This window comes from Phalacrocorax aristotelis, chromosome 11 (assembly GCF_949628215.1).
Source record: "Phalacrocorax aristotelis chromosome 11, bGulAri2.1, whole genome shotgun sequence".
NCBI classification, from domain to species: domain Eukaryota; kingdom Metazoa; phylum Chordata; class Aves; order Suliformes; family Phalacrocoracidae; genus Phalacrocorax; species Phalacrocorax aristotelis.
Genome location: NC_134286.1, coordinates 9,595,140 through 9,621,643, shown reverse-complemented (window position 1 = coordinate 9,621,643; position 26,504 = coordinate 9,595,140). Strand labels below are relative to the sequence as shown.

The 26,504-nt window shown below is 52.4% G+C and overlaps 1 protein-coding gene across 1 annotated transcript in view; it reads right to left on the bottom strand.

The window, feature by feature from the left end:
* The window catches only part of GPC4 (glypican 4), a 69,206-nt gene extending 60,066 nt beyond the window's left edge, over window positions 1–9,140 (bottom strand). Inside the window, exon 1 of the mRNA XM_075106812.1 lies at window positions 8,759–9,140. Coding sequence (XP_074962913.1) covers window positions 8,759–9,125 — 367 coding nt within the window. The 5' untranslated portion in view covers window positions 9,126–9,140. The remainder of the gene's footprint in view (window positions 1–8,758) is intronic.
* Between the last annotated feature and the right edge of the window lie 17,364 nt (window positions 9,141–26,504).

Genomic DNA, 26,504 nt, shown 5'->3' with positions numbered 1-26,504 from the left:
CCTCACCGCCTCGCCCCACTGGGCACCCTGCACTCCCCCAAAACCGCCGGCCACCACACTTTAGAAACCCAAGGGTTGGCAGGTGGGCAAAATCCACCCTGCACTACTCAGAGCAAAGGTAAAACCTGCCCGGGTGCCCACACATACCTGGCAAGGGAATTATTTTCCATCAGGCTTGTAATTGTGCAGGTTTCTTTGATCACATAAATGTCCTGTCCTCCCATGGGAATGGTCCAAGGAAAGCCAGGGAGGGTACAGGAGGTTGTCCTTCCCCCTTACTGCTATCATGCAAAGTCTCTCCCTACCACAAATTTCTTTCTAATAGCAGCCATCGGAGCTGGGTGAAGCTGTTTGCCCTTTAATCTTCCAGGGGGCAAAGTTACCTTTAAAACAGACAAGCAAGCAAGCTCCCTTGTAGAGAGGACGCTGCCAGCCAGTTGGCTATAAAGACACTCCAACAAGATCCCCGTGTTTGTAAGAGAAGCAAAAAACTGCATCACAGCCCAGTAAAAATCCTGGCTCTATCTTTATGTTCCAAGAATGCTGAATCAAAACAGGCACCACTTTTTAAAAAAGCGGAGAGTACAAAGAAGCAAAAAGTTTGTATTAAAACCCATGTAATCTTCTTAAACGACCATTATTAGAACCTGTAGCACCAGCCAAGAATGATTTATCACCCCCTGTCATCGCAGCCTGCAACACAGAGTTTTTTATACCAAACTGTCAATGCTACCAAGCTAAAACCCCAGCTCATAATTTCTTAAAGCTGGCCCTCCACTGTCAGCAAATCCCCTAAAACCCCAGGAATTTGGGGGTCCATGGCACTGCTGCTCCTCTGTCAGAGCCACTGCGCCAGAGGACCGGCCACGCGGGGCGACGGGACCCAACCCTGAGGATCCAGCACAGGCTCTGCATGGTGCTTCGAAGCAGGAGGATGTTATACATCAATGTAGGTAAACAATTCACAAAGGGTTATTTCAGCTTCTTTCAAAAGAAAAGTCAACGGGCCATAAAGGCGTTAACTACGTTTTCCGATGCAAGCACGTCCCTTCGAGGGACATACCACGAGGCGCCTGGTTTTCACAGGGTGAGCGGTCAGAGCTCTCCGAAAACCAGACACCCTGACATCTGGGGTTTTCCTGCAAAGCTGTTACTCCAACACACCCCAAATCACCAGTAATTTCTAGAATAGCACTACAAACCACAAGAGGTTAAACCGACTGCACATTACTTAAACTAACCTAAGTGTGACCCCTGGAAAGGAACAGCTATTGGATGTTGTGGTTCTGTAGAAACTCAATTACCAAAGCCAATTTCCTACCAGCATTTTTAAAAAAAGAAGGGGGGGGAAGCAGCAACAATGCTGACAATGTGTAAGGGCCACATATTTTCACCTCCCAAAAGCTGCAGCCTCGGCTGTATAAGAACAGTTCCTATTCCCACAAAAATGTTGAAACATATTTTAAACATTTCATCATTGTTTGCTCCCATCTGAATTTGCTTAAAATCCAGACAATTCTCAACTTCTAAATTGGAAACATTAAAAGAAGTGCTCCTTCTAGTTCCTTCGCTCAGGGCAGCTCCTCTCTGCTGTCTACGTACCTTTCCTACACCGAAACCAGCAGAGACAGAAGTCCCTCACAGGGAACTCGCAGAAATCCAAGTCTATCGGCTACCAATTGTATAAGCCACAGAAAATATGAGTAGAAAGATGGGAAATGATCAGATTTTATTTTTCTGCTTAAAAGATGAACAACAAAAAAAAGAAGTATTTCTAAGAGTACTTTTTTGAGGGGAGGGAAGGAAAAGTCAAGCAATGCTTTACATTGGGAACGAGGCACTACAATCCTAATGTTACATTAAAATCAATATCAGGCAGCCCTTAACAAAGGCCGATCCCATCGGTAGGTACCCCCACGCACACTTTTTAAGCACCGCCTCCATCCTTTCAAGCACTGCACTTCGCCAGCAAGGTGATGCACTGTCACCCTTGGGGACATCCAACCCTTCCCCATCCCACCAAACCCCTCTCCCAGGCCCCACGGGGACACGAGATATGCCAGACCACAAGGCACAAACCTGTGGGGAAGACGCCTGCAATGTCCATGGCCATTTGCAAAAAGAAAATGGTGCCCTAAGAAAACCACTGTAGTTGCATCCTCATGGGGGCAAAGCCAGCTGACAGCCCACGTGGCTGCCACCAGCCCCATGCCTGCCCCCTCCGACACCTCCTCACCAGCTCCCCTCTTCCCAACTTGCTGCTTTTATCAGAGCATCTTTCCCGGACCAGAAAGATGTAAATAAGAAGAAAATGCCCCAGAACAAACCCAGTGCTTCAGCGCAGCCTCTGCAGGGTTGCACGCACACTGCAGAGGCAAAGAAAAACACATACGGCCTGAAATCTCTGCTGGAAGGCCAAATAGTTTCATGAAACACTAATAACAAGTGGGAAGCAGGTAAGACGGGCTACAACAAAGTAATTCTCTTTTAATTAAAATGCTTGGCAATTAAAAAAAAAAACCAACAACAATACAAGCAGCAGCTTTCTTCCCGAGATGCACAAATCCCAGCAAAGAGCACAGAACTGCCCCTTCCAGGGCACCAGAGGGGTTTGCTATGGGGCATCTCAGAGCACACAAGGTAATTTAGGGAGCAAGGGGGAAATTTAAGAGTTTTCCCGGGCCCTCACATTGCTTAGCAATGGGAGAACTAAGTTATCTTCATAATCTCAAAAGAAAGAGAAAGCAGGAGGAATGTGAGGAATGTGAGGAGGTTATTGCCCCGGAGACCAGAGCTGGCAGCCCGCTCTCGGCCCAGCCGCCCGGAGGAGATCCACACCCTGACCTCTTTGGCTAACAAGAATTTCCTTGCCCCTCCCCCCCCCAAAAAAAAAACCAAAAAAAAACCCAGAACAAAAGCAAGGAATCCGTTGGAGAGTGTCGCTCCTCTTCTGGGAGGAGGCAAAGGATTTGGAGCAGACGGGATAATCCTGATGCTCCATCCCATGGTTAGGGGAGGAAAGCAGGAGGGAGATAGGAAGGACTGAGCCCTTGCAACTTGACACACATGTGCACATCCACAGAAGTCCTGTGGCAAGCACCCCTCTCCTTAACAGGGGAATGGCCACAGGTGGAGGGGATGGGAGGCAAGAACCATGCATCCGACACCTCTCAAAAAGCACTGGCAGCCGTTCTCCATCCACACAGGCTCTGGGGCACTGCCAGGGTTGGCAACCCATTGCACACAACCAGGACAGTGGGTTCTGCATGAGCCACCAGCCAACACCACAGAGCAAGCTAAGACCATGAACATCGCTGCCCGAATAACCTGGGACCCTTCCAGCCTCCTGACAGCGGTCCCAGCCCTGCTGGGCAGATGCTACCTATGCCTCCGGGACAGACGATGCTTGTCTGGGACTTTTCCCACCAGAGCTGTCTCACACCTACTGCTCACACACAGCAGCGATGCTTCAGCCTAAACTTGCTCGGGTCCACAGGTATCAAGGACAAATTCTGCAGCAGAGGGGAGAGGCAGAGACCGAGGCAAACCTAGCGCCTTGCCGCTGCGCTGGCCTTGCTCTGCTGCCGTTTTAGTGAGAATAAAAAGTCTGTTGACATTCGAAAGCCACAGAAAATCTCCCTGAAACTACAAAACAGTACTGAAAACATTGTGCAGCTCAGGCCTCCTGCACAATGTACACACTTCTATTCAGTCTCTTTAAAAAACAGCTACATGTCTAAGGAAACATCTGATAATTAAGGCAATTTTAACAATAGATAATAATTTGACTATGAATTGTATGGAATGTAATGACTGCTTATTCTGGCAGAAAAAACAGAACTTTCTATGAAGTATCTGCCAAGGAAAACGATACTCCCACTCAGCCCGGACCACTGCAAGCAGTTGCTGCTAACCACATGCTTCACGCTGCCGGCTGCTAGGACACGGCGCGCTGCTGCAGTCGAACAAAACCCCACGCTGCAGATTTACAGAGAGAAAGCAGAGTCCCAGGCGAGCAGCGGCCGGAGACGTGAGTCAGCTGGGAGCCGCCACCGGCTCTCGCCAACGCTTGCCGAGCCACCCGGCCACCAGCGCCGGACACCGGGACACCCGCCGGTGGCCTGCGGGCAACTTGCATGCTGCCAGCTCCTCCCTCCTGCTGTTTCCAGTTGCTAAATGACATTAGAAGCAGCTAAAAATAATTCAAGCAATTCTCTCATTTACTTTTCCATGCCAGCACTTGCGTTTGCCACGAGGACGTTCTCTGACGGTCACTTCCCCGCCCACGGGTGGTCAGGCAATTGCTCCATTAATGCACACCGGGCAGGAGAATCCACCCTGCCCGCCAAGGACTGCTGCCTTCATTGGACAAGAGCCGTTGCCAACACCTACAGCTGGTGGCCAGGTAGCTCCACACCTTCAAACGGATGGCCAGGAGGACCAGGTATTATCTGGGGCTTCTTACACCCCAACGAACCCAGAAGCTGTCTTGTGCAGACTGACTGCAACAGGCTCAGCAGTGCCAGACAGCACGAGTAACACAGTCCTGGATGACATCCAGAAACCGTTTCTCAGTTGGAAGAGAAGCACGTGAAAACTAAAAAAGCATTTACTGAACTTTTATATATAAAACAGCAATGCCAACAAAGCAACTTTCCCGATCGACCAAGGACGCACATCTGGGTGACGCACCGTCTGACAACCATAAACACGCTGGGGGCGAGCGAGCAGCAGGACATCGGGGCCCCCCGCCAAAGTTACTTTGGGCAAAACCCCAGGAGTAAAAAAAAAAATCAAGGGCCAAGTGATTTCCCCTGTCACGGTGAAAGAACTGCTCTCCATCGCTCCCAACAAATGAATACATCTATTTTATTAATTTGGTTTAAACAGAGGCAAAGATTACACCGAGCATCTTTACTAAGGCTGAACATGGAGTACCACTTGCGCCCAGCCCCCTGCAAAGGCAGGCTCCAGGCTCACTCTGTGTCTGTGCTCCCCAACAGGGTGTCTTCCACTCAGGCCTGCCTCCAAGCCACCACAAAATCAGGAAAGAGTGCCAGTGAGAGAGGGCACTACACTTCTGCAGGGAATTTGCAAGTTAACTGATAAAGCTTTCCACCAACAGGCAAGATTCCCCCAACCCTTTTCAGTCCAGGAAAAGAAACATCTATTTCTTCCAATTAGCAGGAAAAGGGAAGGAATTTCCATCCGTTTAACACCTGAGGGCAAGAAGGAGCCTCTTGAAAGAAATGTTGGGGGTTCTTTTTGTTTTTAAGTCACAGCCACCTACTGTGGGTCTCCGGATGCCACCAACACCAGCCCGCTTTGCATTTCATTCTGCAGCTGCACCAGACCAACAGTTGCAAGCAGCCCTTGCAGACGGTCGCTCCCAGGGAGTTTTGCTCCATCACCAACAGAGCCCCGAGACACATGGGTTCAATAAGGAATGATACTTCCCAGGTAGCGTTTGAACAAAATGCACAGCTACAGGCTGTAGGACCAAGACCTTCCCAAGATGTGCCCTTTCCTCAGGAAACTTTTGAAGTAATCTTAAAGCCAGTTACAGGCTGGTGCTCCCCCCACTCCACCTACTATCTAGATATTATCAAGAGTAAAGTTTCACATACCAACCACCTACATCAGCTCTATCCAAACGCTGGCCTCTCCAGCAACAGCAGCAAGATTGCATCTCACCACTGGCATGTGCTTTGCAACACACACATCACAGGGCTATAGGTGCAGGAGCTACTAGAGATCACTCCCATGCAAGGCGGTACCAAGGGTCACGACATATGAAATACTTCCATACAGACTTCTAGCAGTAGTCTGTCTTTATACCTCTAACACCAAGTTAACATAAAAGGAAACAATTTCTTTATGTTCCACACATTATACACCTCTTATCAAGCAAGCAATGAGTTGACCAGCTGTGCACTTCTTTCAGAAATGCTTATGTACTTCAGCAAGGTACAACCTGCCATTTCTGCATATTCTAATTACATCCAAAAACTGGTCTAAACAAATATTAAATTGAATCCTAGGTAATTATGGACAAGCAATAGCCATTTAATGTGACTGAAATAGCAATGATACAGATAAAAAGATTGCTGGAACGGGCCCCTTCTTGAAAGAAGATAAACCAAAAAACGTGCACACACCTAATGCTCCAGGAGAAGATAAACATGGCAAAAAAGTCCACATGAGGCGCTGCTAAACCCTGAATGACTCCTGAGCCCATCTGGCAAGGATGAGTCTCACTTGCTGTCACACAGCCCGGTGCAGGGGCATATCTGCCCATGCTGCCCAGCTGCTTCACTTTGACAATTCAAGGCCAACACTCTGCAGGACCAGTAATCTCTGCTTTGACAGTAGTCACCACACTTACGGGAACTAATCTGCCACAGCTTTTAGGACACTTTTTTGGGAAGGTGATAGGAAGTTTCTGTCTGTGCACTCTGATCTAAAGCAATTCTGTAAGAGAATGGGTGAATAAAGCACAATCCACCAAAACGGTACAAAAATCTAAAGTAGAACTTGATGGACTTCGTACTCAAGTTCATGCCAGTAACAACCACGTTTCTATACGTTATCCCATCAGCATCACAGCCCTTTGAACACTCTCCAACCTGTTCTCCACCAACGTTTGGCAAGCAGAGAGGTGCCATGAAGCAGAAATCACCAGTTTCCACCATCGCCCCAATAGCAGACTCGTCCAAACACACAGCCCTTTCCCATACACCTTTATCTCGTTCTTACCAATTAGCCAGGCTCCCAGGCAACTGCCTTTCCAATTCACTTACCCACCTGAAGGAAAACACACCGCTATCACCTGAAACACCAAATGAAATCAAAGGTTTGGCACATGACTCGTTTTTCAAGACACAATACACACCGCAGACCTTTCGCCCTGGTGGCAGAACGCAGCCTCCAGCACTATCAGCATTTCCCACCCAGCTCACAGCACACCGGCTCCCCGTGCTGACCCTGCAAAGGCAATGCCAGGCGAAGCACTGCATGCTCAGAAAGCTAAAAACCAGCAGCAGGGTGAGCAGTTACCACCTGCCCGTCCACATATGCCGGCTGAGTGTCAAGAAAGGGGACCCAGAGCCTCTAAACACACTGAAGCCATGTGCACTCGCAGGGGGAACGTGAAACTGCAGCAGGTGTAGCACCCCACTCGAGATCTAATTTTAAGTGCAGTCGCACTTGAGGTACACCACACATTAAAGCTGTACCCAACGCACCTCCTTTAAAGACTGCCACCATCCTCTCCGAAACACCCTGCAGAGCAGGGTGACATTTAAAACATAACTTTGCAAGACCTGTTGCTTTCCAAGCGAGGCCAGACGCAGACTCCCCACACCCCTGGAACAGCAACATAACCCAGCTGATACTTCCAGCGTGTCATGGCAGAAAGCCCTTCTTTTGTAAAATAATCTTACCTTGCTCATCGCATTTCTCCAACCTTTTATTTCAAAAAGCACAGAGTCAAACCGACAACAGCTTTAGAGCCTTAAATGGAAGCCCTGTCAGCAGGGCTTACTCCGAACATCCTCCAAAGCTCACCAAGTCACCTTAAACAACGCTATATAAAATAAGGACTAGGTCAAACCTTCCGGACGTACGAGGAAGGCCGCTCACATCCTGATCCTACACTGATGAGGGCTGCACTCAAATCAAATCCAAGCCTATTTATTAGAGACCATTTTACGAAGCAGGGAGGGTGAAGGGGAGAGAGTATTTTAACTGCAACCAGTCAGACGTTTCTCATTAAAATATTTCTTGGAGAAGTAAACGGACCCGCAATTTTATTCAAACAGATGTAGGCGAAACGCATATCATTAGTCTGACAATATAAAAGCACTGAAATCGTTTTCGTTTTGTCAGTGAAAAGGATAATGTATGCATATCTGGAGGGCGCGCCAATGGTAAAGATCACCCCCAGCTCCTATCTTAGCCGTCTAAAGGTATTTACTTGGGGTCCGTCTGTGTTGTGACAGTGTCCCTAGACCGAAGTGAATGCCTCTAACACTCCACATTTTTGAGCCATTCAGTCATGCATTTTTGTTATTGTTGAAAGTAGTGCGAAATTGCAGTGCATGAGCTGGAGTCCTTGGTGGTCTCCGAGGATTCCAGCTAAAAAGGCACTTCCTTTGTTCCGCGGAGAATGCGGTCCAGTAGGTCATTCAGAAGGGGAAATAAAAGCAGCGGCCCTGGGAGGGAGATGAAGGATGAAACAAAAAGAATAAAATGTTTTGGGTGTGAGCACATTAGCTACCATGTCCTACTGCTGACGGCTGCGAGCACTCCTGTCCCCGGGATGCGCAAGTACCTCGGGACGGAGGCGGAGGGAAGGAAGAAAAAAAGAAAGAAAGAGAAAGGCGACCCTTTCCCCGACCCTTCGGCAGCAGGCCGCCGGGCGAGCGGCACCGGGCCGGGCCGGGGCCGCCGCGCTCCCGCCGGGGAGGAAGGCGGCCCGAGGGCTGGCGGCGCCCGCCCCGCCGCCGCGCACACGGCCGGCCGAGCGGCGGGGAGCGGGGCCGGGGCCCGGCGGGAGAAGCTCCCCGGAGAGGCGAGCCCAGCGCAGCCGAGCGCCGGGGAGGCGAGCACCGCGCCCCGCCGGGCCGGGCCCCCGGGAGCCGGGCCGGGGGGAGCCGGGCCGGGGGCGGCGGCGGGGGGGGGAGGTGGCGGCCGGTGGCGCACCCCGCGCCCCGCGGGGTCGGGGCGCACAAAGGCGGCGGCGATGACCGCGACTCACCGCTGATCTCGTAGCTGGGCGCTTCGCTCTGGCTGAAGCCCTTGGCGGCGTAGAGCCTCCGCACTTCGGAGCAACTTTTGGCGCGGGGCTCGGCGGCCAGCAGCAGCGGCAGGCTGAGGGCGGCTAAAGTGCAGAGGAGGGGCGGCAGGCAGCCGCGCCGCCGCGGCATGGTGCGGGCGGGCAGGGGCCGCCGGGGCCGGGCGAGCGCGCCCCGAGGCCGGAGCCGGCCCTCCGCCGAGCCTGCCCCGCCGCGCCGCGCAGGGGCCGCCGTGCACCCCGCCGCCGTGCGCCCCGCTCCGCTGCGGCTCCGCTCCGCTGGCCCGGCGTGCGGCGGCGCTCTGCAAACTTGGCCCGGCAGGAAGCACATGGGGTGGTGGTGGTGGTGGAGGAGGAGGAGAAGAAGGAGGAGGAGGAGGAGGAGGAGGAGGAGGGAGGCGGGGAGGGCGGCAGCCAAGCAGGATCGCGCAGGGCCGGGACAAGCCTCCGCAGCCCCCGGGAAAATCAGGAGCTGGGATCCGCCCGCCCAGCGAGGCGGAGCGGAGCGCGGGGCTGCCCGCCAACCCGTCCTCTTCGCCGCCGGCCCGGCCCCGAGCAGGCGCCCCCCCCCGCCGCCCCCGCCGCCCGCCGGGACCCCGGCCCGCCCCCGGCTCTGCCCGCAGCCAAGTCCCCGCCAGCCCGGGGTCCCCGAGCTCCTCGCCCCCCAGCAGGGCTGGAGCCGGAGCTGGGCATCCCCGGCCGTGGGGAGCTCCCACCTGGCACCCACGCTCCCGTCCAAAGTGCCTCGCAAGGAAAGCGAAGTTCCCTGGTAGGGGTCGGAAAGGGCTGGCTCGGCTGTTCTTCCTTAACTAGAGGTGTAGATGGTTCAGCTCTGCTCCGGGTTTAATAGGTTGGCTAAGCTGACGAATTTCGACATCGCTGTGACAGATTTGAACTATGTGCATGAAAGACTCCTCAAAACCGACTTTTTTTTCACTGATCTTACCTTTCCAATAGTTTGGCAGGACAGAGGCCTCGGGAACACAGACACCAAAATGTTCCACCCGCTCTTCATTCCCCAGCCCTGCGCACAGACACATGCACGGATGTAAACAAGCCCCACTAAACCCTAAAACAGTGGTTTAAGCACAGCAATTGCTGCTTGCTTCTGTTTACCGAAAATCACAGAAATAGTACTGCAAGAATGACAGGCGCTGTCGTAATTTCAGAGAGCTTTAATGTCACTTAAAGGGTCTGCTTAAGGAGCCCTTGCTCCCTGCCTGGCATGGTGAGCTCCCGGTGACTGTGTGCCCTGGGTGCAGATACGGCAGAGGCAGCTCTGCCCTGCTGCAGTGTCCGGCGTGTCTGCGTTGGTGCTGTCTCGGCACAGCGCAATTTGCCCCATGACAGTGTGTTGGCCTGGAAACAGCACTGTTTTATTAAAAAAAATAAAGAGAGAGGAAATGTGCAGCGGTTTTCATTTCAATACGTTCCTTTATTATACTCATTTCTCTCGTTGCCACATTGGGGAAGGACAGACTGAAACAACAGCAAAGGAAGTTGCCAGCTTCACCCCCTTGCTCTCAAGCTTTTGTCAGCGAAATGCCGGGCGGGCCGGGAGGAAAAGACCCTCTATTCATTTCCCCGGCGAGAGCGCGCCGACAGCAAAGCACGGCCACGCTGCCCCGCCAGGCACTTCTCATGGGAACAAGATGCTCGTTCAGCTCTGAGCTTTCCAGTGTCGATGCTGGCAGCTTACAGCAGCCCAGGGGCAGCGCAGGCTGCTGCAGTCGAGGAATTAACCAAAAGCAATGGAAAGCCGTATTACTGCAGCTTGGCCCGGGCCAGCTGCAATGGAGAGGCTCCTGCTGCAGCGGGGCTGTCCCTCCGGCAGCGACGCAGGGAGCGTCCCCTGCCTGCTTGGGAAATGGGCCAAGCCACCCTTAGGGGCAATGCTGGAGTTTGCGTTATCATGGTTTAAAAGGTCTCCAGGGGCAAATTCAGCCATGCTGCTCGAAAGGGGTGTAGGAATCTCAGCCACCCTGCCATCCGCCAGGGCCACTCGCACCGAGCTGGTGAGACAAGTCAGGCCAGAAGTTCTCATGAAGTTATAAAGTGTCCTGAGAGAGAATAATCCTCTAGGATCTGGCCCTGCAATGTATGACTGAGTTCTGGTTTTCAAAGCACTACCTCACCCTCCCAGCCTTTATTTGAAGAGACAATGTGAATTTTAAAGAGAACTCAGCAGGGAGCACTGCATTTTTTATTCCAAAGTGAGAGAGAAAACGAGAGTGAGAAAGTCTGTGGGGTTAGAGACAGCTTGCCATTTGTTGTTTCTCATAATCCCATACCTCAGCAGGATTTAAGAAACCTCCTGAAAAACACGGAGGGTTTTGTCGACTACTTGCTCAAGTAGTTAAATCAAAGGCTGCAGCAAAACAATGGGACTGCCTGAAATTTTTCATTTTTTCATGAAAAAGGTCTTTCTTTTTTTTTTTTAAGGAATGGAATAGTAGCCTCTCTCAAAAAAGGAAGTTTTTCTCTGAGATTTTCCCCTTCTCCAGCGTTTTCTCACATCTGGCAGAATCTTCCCAGCCCCCTCACCCCAAACCGCTCAAGCGATTCCCTTCCCCAATTCTCTCCCTTTCCCAGGAGAAAAAGACAGGAGAAAAGCAGAGGGGAAACCTTGCAGCTCAGTTTTAAAAAGGCAGTGATGTTTTTTTCAGGGTGAAAAAACTTCTGGCTTCCTACCTCCCCCAAAACTCTCTCTCTCCCCATTAGTTATTTCTGCCCCCAGACTCAGTGTTTCTTTTCCAGCCTTAGAAGATACCCCGAGGCCTGCCACGGTGTCACAGGATGCACCCCGATGCTGGGGCTCGCGTCCCCATCTCCCCTGCCTGCGCAGAGAGCTGAGCTTGTGCTGCCTGCAAGGCTTTCGGAGCCGTTTTGGCTCTGCCCACTCACAAAGTCATCTGTGAGCCTCCTCTGTTATTTGGGGAGACCCACAATGTGTCCCCGCCCCCAGCGCAGGCACCCCTGGGCTGGGCAGAGCCGGCCATAGCGTGGACCCGCTGGCGCAGCGTCGCTGGTGCCGGTGCAGGGGATAGAGACAAGGTGACATCACCCGCACTGTGTCTGCACAGAACCTCTTCCAGCATATGCCACGGGCCTTGCACAACTTGGCATTTCAAATTTCCGTCATCTCATTCAGTGGAAAAACTGCAGCCCTGCCAGCTTTTTGGAGAGAAGGAAGGGTAGGGAAGGAGAAACCACAGGAGACCCTGTTTCTCTGCAGTTTCCCTTCACCTTCCTCCAGTGTGCCGCTTCTCTCCAGCACAGGCCTCCAGCCACGCTGTTCCTGCCCGAGCCTTCGTCCACACAACAAGGTTATGTTGGTTTCATTAAAACCACTTTGAATCCACTCTAGAGGAATCGGCACAAACCCTTCATGGGGGTGCGGTTAAATCAGTATAAATCTTACTAGTATTGACCCAGGCCATATTGGTGATGTACCGGCTTACACTAAAAATCAATACAAGTAATTCCCACCTGTATGGGATTTGCTGGATCAATTTTAACTTCAGGTTAGCAGAAGCGGGGCAGACCTCTAGCACCAGCAAATCTTGGCAGCAGAGAGGAACCCCAAGCCCAGCAGCGGCACTGATTACATCCGAAAATCCCACTGGTGTCCTTCGAGGGCTTAAGCTTTCGTGTTGATTTAATTCTGGTGCTAGCCAGAGGTCTGCCACAGCCCTGTGGTGTTTCCATTCATCTGTTGGGGAATTTACTGGGGAGTTGTACTTGGGTAAAGATTTCAGATGTAGCCCTTTAGGAAAACCTGGCTGAATGCAGCCCTTGGGCTGGCTATCATTAGGGGTGATTAAATCCTACACTCTGGCAGGAAAGCCTGGGCCACAAGGAGGTTAGAGAGTGTTGAAAGGGAACTGGGCAGGCGTGTCTTCCCAGCTCCAGCTCATCAGCAGGAGGTGGCTCATTGTAAACCCAAACCAGGCGCATTGGCTCTCCTGCGGCAGCGTGGTTGGGCTGGAACAAGGGAGGCTCGAGTGGAAACAGTCTCCTTTGATAAAAACCCAGATACCACAAATTTGGGGCGTGTTTAATCCAGGGCTTCTGTCACAAGGATGGTGGGATTCTGCTAGCTGCAAAATGAAGCTCTGAATCTAGGTTTCGAATGTCAACGGTCTGATTTTAGGGCAAGCAGATCCGGTGTTTTGGCATGGGCTGATGTCTCCATTTATTTTTATCTCGTATTTTTATCCTAGGGTCCAGCTAACAGAAACCTCCCACAGTAGCTGCTCGGCTCTGGGGTAAGGGGTGGGTTAGCTCCTTCTTACCTTCTGCAGGGGGGCTGACACTGGCTGGGCACTGCCACGGCAGGGTGCAGGGTGCTGTGCACACTGAAGTGAGGTGGGAAGATTCTGAGAGGGCAGGGGCAAACGGGCTGGGTGTACAATGGGTGTACACTCAGACTCCCGTGTCTGAACTGGCTTGCAGCACACGGGACTTGCTGTGTGGAATGAAGACCATCTCCATTTTAGGGAATCCAAGAGCTTGTCTTTCCCCGAGCAGGACAAGAAGTTGTCCCAGCCTTGTCCCTGGACACCACGGGGAGGAGACTTGGGGACACACAGTTTTGAAGGGCACAGGAATGCACTCACTTTCACAGATTTTCGTGCCTGCACTTCCCAGCTCTCCCAAAAACGACTGTGTGGCAGATGGCTCTGACGTGTAGCACACTCACACCCAGCGGATAAAAATATACTCCAGCAGATTCCCGGCAAGTGAACGCCAGTCACCGTCACTTCAGAGCTGGTCACAGCTTCCTCTCCTCCCTGCTCCCTCACCACGGGGGCATGAAGCAGGTCCCCAGGCAGCATCGCCCCGATGGCCACCACGTGGCTTATCAGACCGATGCCAGCAGCTGGGCTGGCATCCTGCTTCGTGCCGGCAGCATGCAAGTGGGGTAGTGCTGGCTCACCTGCACCCCTTCCCACAGCTCAGCATCCCTGGGGACATGCCCCCATCCTTCCCGCCCTGGGTGGCCATACAGCCCATGCCTGCACTGGCTTCCTGACGCATGTGGCTGCTGCTGAGGAGGCTGGGTGGCAGGATGGGACCCTCTGGGGACCCTGTGTCTGCCTCACACAGGCCTTTTGGTGTGAATTACAGGCAGGACGTTTAATTCTCCATCCACACTCGCATAACCTTCCTATAGATGTGAAAGGGGGTGGAGTGCACGGGGCAGGGTGGGTGGAAGGGGAGCAGTGGTTGGAGGGCAGGGGAGTAAATGAATAGCGTAATTTGGGAATGACAGAGGAAACAAGCCCACAAGTCATTCTTGCATTTCCATCCCTTCCAAGAGGCAATCCCTTGCTCAGCCTTCCCCCAGGAACCATGGGCTATATTTACAGCAGGCGTCACCACCTGGGATGCTTTGTTTGGGTTTTCCCCCCCTTTAAGAGTTGTTTTGTGGGTGCTGTGAGCTGTGGCACAGCCGTTCCATGCGCTCCAGCCTGTTTGCTGGGGTTAGTCTTGCCTGTTAAACATGCAGTCTTCCGGTCTGCACATAAGCACATCACCCAGCTAGTAGGTTCACAAAACCCTGGAGCTGCAGATATTAGGACTGGAAAATGCTTCAGATACCTGATGCCTCCTCCCTCTCTGGCCTGGCAGGACATACCTCAAGCTGTCCCCGCCCTCTCTGTCCCAAAATCCCTCCTTGATTGAGACTGCACAGCCTGTTCCAGCTACTGACTTGGGATCTTGTTGCACAAAAGCATTTCTTAGAGGCTAACCTAAACCTCCTGGGCCAAAATTCAAGCCCAGTATTTATTTTCTCCTATATCCTGTGCATGGAGAAAACATACCCGGCTCTTGGCAGAGCGCAGAGCTCTTGGCACTTGGCACGGCTGGGGATGGCCCCAGTTGCTGTCGGTGGCCCCGACAGCCGCGTGGCCTTTGCTCCTGCAGACCTGGGGCAGAGGGGAAAAACCTCAAGCACTGTCTGGAGCAGCAGGCAATAATCTCCTACCATGGAAAGGAGAGAGAAAGGGAGAGGCATGTTGAGAGCAGCAGATAGACCGGCCAGTTGGCACTGCTTAAAGATGAGTAATATCCATGTATTACCTGAGGTCCCTCGTGCCAGCTAAAAACCCCCAGAGCAGAGCCAGGGGTGGAGGGAGCCTGTTGCTCTGCAGTTGTCAGCAAGACTGCCCTGGTCCCTTCTGATGCGGAGCATCACCGTTGACGGCACTTGCTCCTTCTGGGAGGAGGTTGGTTTCCACCAGCAGCACCGGTGCTGTGCTGCAGGTCAAGCTGTGTCTGCCCAGGGACGGAGCCACACCATGATGGTCAGCAGAGAGGTCAAAGCTGGTTTCTTAGGATCTGGAAAGATCAGTGTGAGCTTGCCAGGGGGAGCTCCACAGATCCTAATTACAGCACCCAGCACTTCATCTAGGGCCTTTCATTCCCCTCAAAATGCTTCCACCTGGGCACCAGTCCAGCAAGCGCTTTGTTTGTAGACATCTGTCTCGTTACAGCAGGGATGCACGTCAGCGCCTTTGAGGATTTCATTAGCAGAGGAGAGCAGAAGTGGCTAACCCCTCTAATATGACCTGGGACATGGGAGAAAAAATGGGTCAGCAAGAGACCGGGGGAGCACAGGCTCCAAGCGGCACTTGTCCCAGTCCTGTTCTGTATGGGGCTTCAGTATCAATAATGATAAAGAAAAATAAATAATCATAAAATAATCATTTTTGTTACCCTCAGGCACTCTTTTCATTCTGCGTAAAGGGTATTTCAAAAGAATTTGTAAACACAGAGTGGAAAGTGTGCGCTTAAACGGGTGGCAGGAAAGAAAACATACTTAAAACCACCACGGCTGCGGGCAGGAGGTGTTGGCAGTGCACACACCGCTCGCGCTCTGGCTCACTGGGCTGGCAGCGGGGCTGGACAGGCTGATGCGGCGCCTCTCCCAGCAGAACCATGCTGAAAACAAAACCCATGAAGGAGCAGCCCAGGAGAATGGGGCGCAGGGCGAGTACCGGCTCAAGTCCTGCTCCTTGAGGAAGACTCACCAGACCTTGTGCTGGACCCAAACAGCCACAGCTCTCAGCCTCCACCATCAGAGGGTGCAACACAGGGCTCAGAGGGTGCAGCCCTCCCAGCTGTCTTGGCCTCTGCACAGATGCCGCAGGGCAGCCCGCAGCAGGGCACCATCCACCCCGCAGCAGGGATGTGCTGTGGGGCCCAGCACCACTCCTCCACGAGGAGCATGGGCAGCCCTTGCCCGTGTCCCCCCCCAGACAGCAAACTCTTTGTGTTTTGCTCCACCCCCCCCACCCAGCAGGGCCAGGGCAGCGCGCAGGCTGTCAGATGATCATGGCTATATCGGTGCTGCTTGCAATCCTTTTTTTTTAATCTTCTTTTTCATTCCCCTCTGCTCTCGCCCCTCACCCCCCGTGGTTCAAAGTTTTCAAATGAAAATATGCGAGTTGTGACTTGCGGGTAGCGAGTCGGGGCTTGCGAGGAAAGCTGGGAGGGAGGCGGGAGGAAAAGAACGAGCGATCTGCTCCAAGTGCTAGCAATTGTTTTTATCCTTTCCAGATGAAGGAAAAAGATCATGTTATTTGTTCGGCGTAAAGTTCCAGATTTTCAGGAATGAAATCTGAGAGCAACATGTCAACAGTCTGTCTCGAGAGCTGGGGTGGATGGTGGCCTTTGTGCTCCCAAACACCAGTGGGGCCGGTAGGCTCGGCTGCGAAAAAAAAGGCTCCATTCGCACAGTCTGAAGTGGTGGCATTAGATATCAGCAAGATAATGGGCCCAGGGCCTAGCCCTATTTCTGCTCCCAACTGAACGGCCCCAGGCAGCTGGCTTTGATGTGCTCATGTATTTGCCTTTTCTTTTCACAGATTATATTTTTAAACGGCATTGCGGTTTGGGCATAGACTGGGGAGAAAGGCGGGGAAAAAAAATGAAAGTCACTTTATTGCAATAGCTGATCAGCAGAGGGGGAAAGAAAAAAAAAAAGGGAAAGAAATCAGCCATTTGTTAGCCTGCAGGTCAATGTTTCCTGCTGTAAATCAGCCAGGACGTGGCGGTCTCGCAGCTGGAGGGAGATCCCGCATCAGCCTGGGTGAACCTCGAGGTGCTAGGGACCATACAGACCAGTACAGCCCATGGCCCTGAGGCATTTGCACTTGAATCCCAGGGGCAAAGGAGGGAGATAGTGGGGTCAGGGAGGTGGCCAGTGGCGAGACGCAGCCGGGGCCGATTGATGTGCGGGGCGGCATGGGTGGTCCCGTGCCACGGGGCTGGGAGTGTGCCCCACACAAGATGGGGATGGTGGGAGCAGCCACTGCCCCTTTGATGTGCTCCTCCAGCTGTCCCTGCTGCCGAGGTGCAGAGGGCTGCGTGGCGAGGCTGGCCATCCCGCACACTCCCGTCCCCTGGAAATCCAGCCCATGGGCTGGGAGAGCCCTCAGCCTCCAGCTACATCCAGGACAGGATGGGGAGAGAAAAAAAAAAAAAGAAGATTAAAAAGGGGGTGAAAAGGAAAAAAAAAGAGGAAGGAGGAGAAGAAAGGACTTTCCTCACCTCCTCCTTCCGCTTTCCAGAGCCCACACAGGAGCAGTGCTCAGCATCCCCAGTGCAGAGGCTGGGAAGCCCCCCAAGCAAGACAAGTGCAGGGTTGGGCCCAGCCCCGTGTCCCCTTCTCCTGGGGAGTAACTTGGGGGTCAATAGGTCTGCAAAACAGCAGCCGCACAGCCCTTTGCTGGGGGACCTGGCATCCTGCTGGCTGTTACAGCCATGATTTGCACCTCCTTGGCTCCACCTCAGTCCGAAACAGCAGGTCCAGGGCTCTCATCTCTGTGCTGTGCTCATGCCTTGCTTCTGAAACTGCCCGCGAGCAAACCCGCTGTCTCTCCTCCTTGCAGCACACTCACCATCTCATCCCTGCAAAAACAACCAGCCCCCGCGGAGCCTGTGGTACAAATGTTCACCACAGGCTCTGGTACAAGGGGGGAAAAAAAAAAAAACATTCAGCAATTTTTGGTATTAATGGCCAAGCAAAAGTTCCCCATGGAAAATTTCATTCTGACTCACAACATCTTTGTTTCAGTTGAGAAAACAAAGCATCAGGTAGCTGTGTGCTGGCTCCTCTTCTGCCACACAGGTCTGAAAGTAACCGTCAGCGGTGCTGAACTCTTGCAATTTAGGTTTCACAATAAGTGCCCAGCACTTGAAATTGTTCTCAGCTCTTTAAAGAGTTGGGTTTTTTTCCTCCAAGTCCCAAGGCTGCAGTGGGAAAACTAAAAACTCACACCCAAAACATGCAAAACCAGATGGCAGGAATGGAACTCCGAATTAATTATTTCTTAATTTAAAAATTCTTTTAAATTTAATTTGGTTTCTAAGGCACGCCTGGCTGCCTTGGAGCCTCATCCACCAGTCTGTATGCTGCTGGGATGACGATATCATGACATTTACAATGACACCCGCTACTATGGGTGGTTTTTTCCAGCACCCGTAAGCAGGCACACATGTCCCAGAGACACAGACACGCTCCTGAGTCACTGAAGCCACATCTCGACTGCAGGACCTGGCGTAGCCCAGGCTCCTCCATTGCTGGGACATGGTGCAGCCACCGCCCGTGTCTTCCCAGAGATGGGTTGGGCAGACAGGAGGCTCAGCTTGGATGGCGGAGGGGAGCTGCCAGCCCCTGCTGTGTCACACCTCTCCCTCTCTCCACCCCGGGCCCCACAAGCTTTCCCTCCCCTCCGCAGCATGCCCAGCTTGCCGCTGGAGGGGTGAAGGGTGCCTGGAGGCAGCCTGCCCCCAAGACAGGCTCACTGAAGGCGGAGTGAAGCAGGGCCACCCCTCCTGCCTCAGCACCCTCTGGTTGTTTGGAGCAATGAGCTGTTTCCCCACGAAAGATGTCCTCCGTGCTAGCAACACCGGGGCTGGGAGATGTTCTCAGCCCCCAACAGAAGTGTGCTTGAAAAGCAAGAGCATCTGGCCCCACTCAGAGTGGCCCTTTCAAGTGGAAAAAAAAGTAAGAATGAAGGTTTTAATTAGCCTGGAAATCAATGCTGGTGCATACCTGCCCAGGGCCCTGTGGAAGGGCAGGAGGCTGATGGGAAAGCCAGCACTGAGAAACGATGGCGGGGGGGGGGGGGCGGGCTGAAGCATTAGCACCTTCCACACCGGCTGAGCGCCTCAGTGCTGATCACACTCGGGAACACTGAGCAAATTATTTTTTTTATTTACCACTTTGGCTAACCATGCCTACTTTGGGACGAAGCACCACAAACTGCACAAAGCCCTTGGCCAAACGCTCCCCAGGGACAAGCAGTGTTTGTTGTCCACCACATCGTCTCTGGGGTGGAGACCCCTGAAAGGGGCAGAGCGGGTTTGGCCAGACTGATGATGAGAGGAAGCATCCCTTTGTCGTTCCTCCTGTGTACACCAGGCACCCTCCAAAAAACATGCTGGCAATGGCTCGCTCTGATCTTTTCTTTGCACCCCAGGTAGCAGCTATTTTGCTGCCAGAGCCGCAACTGCCCCTGCTTCCGCAGCCAGCTCTCCCTTGGGTTGCGCAGCAATAATGGGAGAGATGTGGGGCTTGGGAGCGAGTTCCTCACCAGCAGCCCCGAGCCAGCGCTCCCGGGAGCCCTGCAAACCATCCACACACCCATCCCACGCTGTCAGGAGTAAGATGAAGAGCAAACAGCAGAGCATTAACCAAAATGCCATGTGAGGCTGTGTAAAAGAGGTGGTAAAAGCCATCTCAGCAGCAGTCCAGGAATCCACTTATCCCGCAGTCAGAGGACAGAGGAACATGAGGACCTTGAGTTACTCCTTTAGAGATTGCATCAGCAGGTCAAGGTCACGAGGACCAGAGGCTCCTGCCAGACAGTTGCCAGAGGTGGAGTCCAGCAGCCCATCAGGCAGCAGGACAAAGCAGTCTCCTTAAAAATAATTTAATTATGTCTATCTTGCCTAAAATGATTATTCTTTAAATGCTGTAAAAAAAAGTTTCAGGCAAGCAGCACAGGAACCACAGAGAGGTTTGAGGGGCGTGAAGGATAAGCTACAGAGCAGTTGTTGTTGTTTTTATTATTATTATTATTATCATGCCATCGCATACAAGTGCTCTTTTCCCAGGAGTGAGTGATGGCTGTGGCAGCCTCTGCGGAGGGAGGTGACATGGATACCATCTGACAGCAAGACACACACAGAGCAGTGCAGGGTCCCCTCCTTCCCTCAGCACTCACACCCTGTGCTGAGGCCTCCCAGCACACTCCTGCTGCTCTCTCGCCCCCTGCTCTGCCCCCCCAAAACAGGGGACATTGGCTTGTGCCACCTGTGCTACCCCCTGCATCTGGCATCTGCACTTCCCTCAGCGGTGGCCTCACGGGGGGACGAGTTAGTCCCTGACTTCAGTGGGCTTCTCCATATGTCCCTGGGAAAGACATAAATTATTAGTGGTGAAATCCTTCAGCCTCATGGCACAGCAACATCATGAGGAGAAGTGGGAGGTCCGGCAACAGTTTCCCCTCAAGCATTGTGGCAGAGCTGGAGGTGGGGTGCTGGTGACAGGAGGTTGCCTCCACTTCTCTGCTTTTTTTTCCCTCCTTTTTTTTTGAACTTTTTTTGAACTTTTTTTTTTTTTTTACAGTCACACATTTGGTGTCTGCAGGGCGGTTTCTGTAAATGCGACAGAGCTTATGTAATACTAAATAAAGCAGCATGCAAATCCCATCTCCACAGTCGCAGTCCGCAGACATGTAGTGTTTAAAAGGTGCAAGACCCATGTCTCTGTTTATTCTTTCACCAGCAGATATGTGGCTGCTAAACATTTGTCTCCAAGCTGTGGGACGCAGCTACCCCACGTAGCTCGGCTCATTTCCCCGTCCGGTCTTTCTGCCTGAGTGCCACGGGTCAGAAGGCAATCCCTGTTATGCCAAAGAATACTTTCCTTCCCAAAGCAGCCTTTCATTATGGACCCCTGGACTCATCCCCTGTGCCTTTCAAAGAGGTGTTACCTCTGCCATGGCTTAAAAAGAGGGGTCACTGTTTCCTACCCCAGGCCTTGGTCTCGCTTTCTCTCTGCAGGAGCATCCACGATGGTGAGAGGGCAAGCACAGTCCCGTACTCCCCCACCAGTACCTGCGGCTTGCCTGGGAACAGGTGGTTCCTTCCCATGTGAACAACCCTCCATACATTCCCACGCCCTCTACACCCGGGGCCAGAGAGCGGGAGCAGCTGCGGGTAGGGCACACTTTATGGAGCTGCCAGCTACCAAAAGGCAACCGCTGGGCTTGAGCTCCTGGATGCAAAGGGAAGGTGCAGCCAGCAGCGGTGCTGGCCAGCCCAGCCACCTCTTCCAAACGGGTGAGTGGGAGTTAGTTGCTGCTGCAGGCAGGAGAGCAGGACCATGATGAAGACACTCACCCCTCCCACCCCCTGTCAGGGTTTTTCTCCCATCTCCAACCACAGCGACACCAAAAAGGTTCTAGTGTGGCTCTTGCTGCAAGGTGTGACCCAGCCTCCTGGGTGAGGGCTTCCACTGCACAGGGCTGGAGCAGCACCTTTAGCCTGAGCCCCAGGGAACCAGGCAGGCGGACAGGCCGGCCGGCAGCTGCAGGCAGGGCAGCAGGGCCTCTGGGAGGGCACGGAAATCCTCCCACTCCTGCAATGGAGATACAACAAAAAGCACCTGTTATGTATCCAGAAGGCACGTGTCTCTGTTTTGCAATAGGAAAATATGCAAGAAGAGGGACTGAAAATGGAAGGTTTCTGTATTTCCAGGTTTAGGAAAGATTTCTATTTTTCCAGGCTCCAGCTTGCACAACTGCAGCGCAGCCCCCACACACCCTCTGTCAAGCACCCGCAGCTCTGCAGCTGGTGCCAAGCTCCCTGCACCTTCATGGGTGAGCAGGTCGCTGCAGCACCCTGCCCGACACCTCGCCGCTCTGGAAGTGACACACCAGAGTCAAATCCTGACCCTAGCAATAACCTCAGGAACCAGGACTTTGCACCCTGAGCCCACACAGCAGACGTTGCCCCTCACTCCAGCGCAATGGGGAAGCAAGACAGGGACTGCTGCGTACCCTGGCCCTTAGCACCTAAATGTATCAGGCTCAGAGCCATGCACTCACACCTCCAGGTCACTGGCTCCCCAAAATAAGGCAAGGCTGGGCAGCACCACCCCACAATCCTTCTGTTGGTCTAAGTTGATAAGAGGCAGCAGCTAAGGAAAAAACCCCTGGCCACAGGCACAGAGCTGCCGCCTCGCTGCTACCAGTCATTCATTACCAAATCAGCGTCCACCCGCAGACTCGATCTGGCCCTCTCTGCAATTACCCAGGCCAATTAGTGCCTTTGCTCCTCAGCCAGATAGCATCTCCCTGCTCTGTGCTGCCCGGCCTGGCCCTCCGAGCCACCAGCATCTGCTGGAAGCACTGGCAAGGGCTTCCATGGGCCACTTTGGTTGCAGTGCCCAGCCTGGGCTTGCTCTGACATGTAGCAAGGTAATGAGCAAGTCCTTTGCTGGGGATTTCACACCACCAGAGTTGGTGATATTGGCATGAAAGAGCAAAACAGCAAAGGACTGGCTGGTTGCATGTTTGGCACAGTAAATACCAACCTGCTGCAAGGGTCCTACCAGAAGGATTGCAAGGAAGCAAGAAGCATTGCACCTTGGTGGGCTGGAAACAGCGTCCCTCTCCTCTGACATGGTTGTGGGAGGCCAAGTATGGCAAAGCTGGCCCCAAGGCCTCTTTGGCACCACCACGGTGAAGTATCTGCGCTGGCTACCACACTCAGGAGGTGTTTATCACACACACATTGACAGGCAATAGCAGTGATTCAGGTCTGGGACCCTGGGCCAAATCCCGGACCCTTCTGCAGGTTTCAGCTCAACGTTATGAGTCACTCATGCCACCATCCTCCTTTTACATTTTTTTTCCCAGCAAACATTGTTTTTCCTTCAAATGGGAACAAATACACCCAACACCAGGAATTTTGCTAGATAGAGTCCAGATGACAAGTTCTCAGAAAACACTGTCAGCTGCTGAGATTCAGCTTCAAGAGACATCATCCAATGTTAACCATAAACAACAGGGGCAACAAAACGTCTGGCAGATCTTGAAGTGACATGAGATGCCTGCGCTCCACAACAAACCCGTTTCACACCACAGGAAAGGTCACCACTTTAATCCACTTCTGGGTGGAATGTACACAAACGTCATTCTTCTTAACATCTGTAATTAAACAGCCTCTTGCTTTGCTATCCAGCCCATGTTTATTTTCCCATTTGCTAACATGGTGGATGGTAATATAATATGACACTGAAGGGATACAGGCTGCTACAGGCGGGCTTTCAACTTCTTTTTAATGATTTGCCTGCAGAGAACTGGATGTGGAGGGTGGTTGTGCTGCTCGGATCCAGCAGTGATTTTCTTTCTGGATGTGCAGCATCTTTGTGCGCTGGAATTACAGAAAAAAGGACAGCGAAAGCAAACAAAAACTGCTGGCAGAGATCCCCCAACACGTTGATTCCTTGTGAGCAGTTGTTGAGGTCTCTGCTGGGTTCCTGCGAGGGAGGTGACAGCCACTAAACTGGGAAGTTGCAGCTAGGTCTGTACTTCTGCTATGGAAAAGTCTGGTTTTCAACACCGGGAATGTGCTGGAGCATCTGAAATAATCCTGAACGCTGCTCTCAGGTACCAGCCCCAGCATCCTACCCACCCCATGGCGCCCAGGAGGAAAAACCCCACAGCAGCAAGCATGGCTTTTTTTTTTTTCCTCCAAACCTTTTGGGCTGCAGGGCTGGCATGCACTTCGCAGGGAGCCTCACCAGGAGCCGGGCGCGACAGCTTTCATGGGAATGGCATTAGCCATCAGGAAGGGCTGTGGGATACAGCGCTTTGCAGCCCAGAGGCATGGCTGTGTACTTCAGATCCTAGCACGCTCTCAGCAAAACACCACCAATATGTTTATTTTCAGAAGGATACAATGTTTGACAAAATAAACTATATTTGATTAATACTGACTGCTTTTCTTTTTTTTTTTTTTTTTTTTTTTTTTTTTTTTTTTAAGGCAGTAAATTCGCTGACTGTATAAACATGCCCAGGGCTGCTTCATCTGCCTATATCAAAATTTCAGTTACCTCATCTCCAGGGAATGTCCTTCAGTAACATTTTGACAAGCTTATTAAGGGGCTTCTTTGTGGGTTTGTTTTTTTTTCTCCCCCATTTTTACTTCTTAGTGAGGTCTCCCATGAGCAAGCCACAGGCTGGAGCAGAACAAAACCCACCATTTGTCTTCACACGGAGGGTTTCACCATGTCCCTAATAGAAAACGCAAATTCCCACACTGAGGACCAGTGAGCATCCTCCAACACAATGGTTTCACCTCATTCTCCTCCCGCTATAGATTTCATCCTCCTGACACCTCCATACCTGGCTCTTTGCTAAAGCAACAAATAACGCACCAAAAGAACTTGTGAATTTGCTGACAGCCGGCCGAGCCATCCCTAGCTGTGGGGAACAGATACCTGTTTCTGGGGCGTGTGGCTGGTGACCTGGTAAAGCTTTAGCAGCATTTGTCAATCATTAAGCTGCAGTGCTGATGGAAGGGTCAAGGAAATTCCCACCACGGCACCCAAGTGTTTGGGAGCCAAATGATCTTTCTGAGATGCTTTAGCTTAGGTGAACTAGATAGCCTGCAGGCCAGGACTCATCCAGTGGACTTGGCTGTGGCAGGTCCCACCACTGAGCTACATGCTCCAAGGTTAGAAGGAAGCGTCTCAGCAGCACACATGGCTCTGTTTCGAGCATTTTGTGGTCTTTGTGTGGTTTCCTATATTTTAGTTTAGAGACTTATGCAACATCCCATGTCTGGTCCCCACCAGCAGCCTGCCCATCCCCCGACTCCTCATGCCTCTTCTGCCCCGGGACTGCCCCACCACCACCTTACATAGAAGCATAGAGCTGTGAAGGTCTCGCCATGGACCAGCAGCTGCTGAAAAAGCCAGGCAGGAGGCAGTGCGAGGCGGTCACCTCCTCCCCCCTGGCACAGCAGTCCCCAGCACACCACCTCGCCAGGACCCTGGCCTGTTCCCCAACCGAGCACCCTCCGAAGCTGGGGAGCAGCTGGGAATTGCCCTCTCAGTTGGTGGCAACTCCCTTGCCATGCCCATAGCTCAGCATGCACTGGTTTTGACCCAAAAGCAAATCAAACACCTGACAGCATGGGATTACACATGTCCCCCTTATGCAAACCCGCAGGAACACCCCCGTGTCCAGCTGCCACGTTTGCAGACACGGCTGGTGCTCTCCGCATCCTCCATGCAAGGGGGATTTTGATTTGGTTGGAAGCCCCAGTGAATCCAGTCCCACACCCGTGCTGGGTTCCCGCTCAGAGTGCTTGAGGGCTTTGCTCACGGAGATGAACAAGCAATTCTGAAAAACTCCCTGAAAAACAAAACCGAGACACTCTAGGTTTCACTTCCCAAAACAGTGTGAGTCGTAAGCACCAGCTGTTTCTAGCAGCTGTTAAGTGAGTTATATTATACCATTCCAGCACTAAACTATTAGTCAATTGATTAATGAACTGGGACTTCCCATCCAACAAAAATATTTTGGTTTTAAATTATAATTTGATGCACGGTTAGCACAGAAATACATTACACATGCTAAACACATGTTTGCATCTCATCACCATCCTCAGACACAGGGAAAGGTGCCGCTTCGCCACCTTTTCAAGACTGCTTGCAAACCTATCCAGAAATTTGACAGCTTTGCATGCAGCGTGATATTGCTCGCTCCTGCCCGCACACGGGATATGGACGGGTGGCAGCAGGCTCCTGGCCACCCCGCTACTGCCATCGGAGGTTAACAAGAGCTGCAAAATGGGCTAGGAAACATTAATGTTAACTAGCAGGGGGTAAGGGCTCAACTACCTGAGGCTGGAAACCTTCCCCAAGGTCGCTGGGTCTTTAGCCGGCGCCAGCACGAGGCAACAAGCCCACGAGGCGCCGCCAGGACACGGTGCTGCCAGACGGAGGGCAGCCGTGCTGCACCTATGAGCCCGTGGCTCTGCACGGCGAGACTCAGGGATCAGCGTCAGCTGAGGACCGGCTCTGGGTTTCACTGCAGGGCTGGAAATTATCTAGAAAAGGATTTTTTCCAACGTTTTGGTTTTCTTTTTTCCCCAGAAGCACCTCTATGACATAAACCCCTCTGTTTGGCTGCTTTTACCGCTGGCAGAAAACCAGACAGATATTTACTCTGGCCACATGCCTTGCTGGCCGGACATGGCCACAGCCAGTGCTGGAGCCACATCGCTGCACTATCATGGTGCTGTGATCACAGCCGAGATGCTCCCCTGGCACCTACTGTCAGCTCAAGCCCTGCACCTCCTCAACTCATATAAATACATTGTTGTATATATGATACATATGCTCATTACTAATATATATACTAATGTATATACTACTAATAAAGAAAAATTGAAATAATCTTGACTGTGTGTTAGTGATTAAACCTTTGAGCCTTAGGACAAGGCACGGAGCCCAGGTACACAAGCACAAGGGAGGTGAAGGTGCCCATCTGAGGGAAATGTCCCATCCCATGGCAACACAGGTCACAGTGAGCAGAGATGGTGTGGAGAAAAAAACAAGGAACAATTATTCCTTATTTCTCATGACATGGGAACAAAACAATGCCCGAAACTGAAA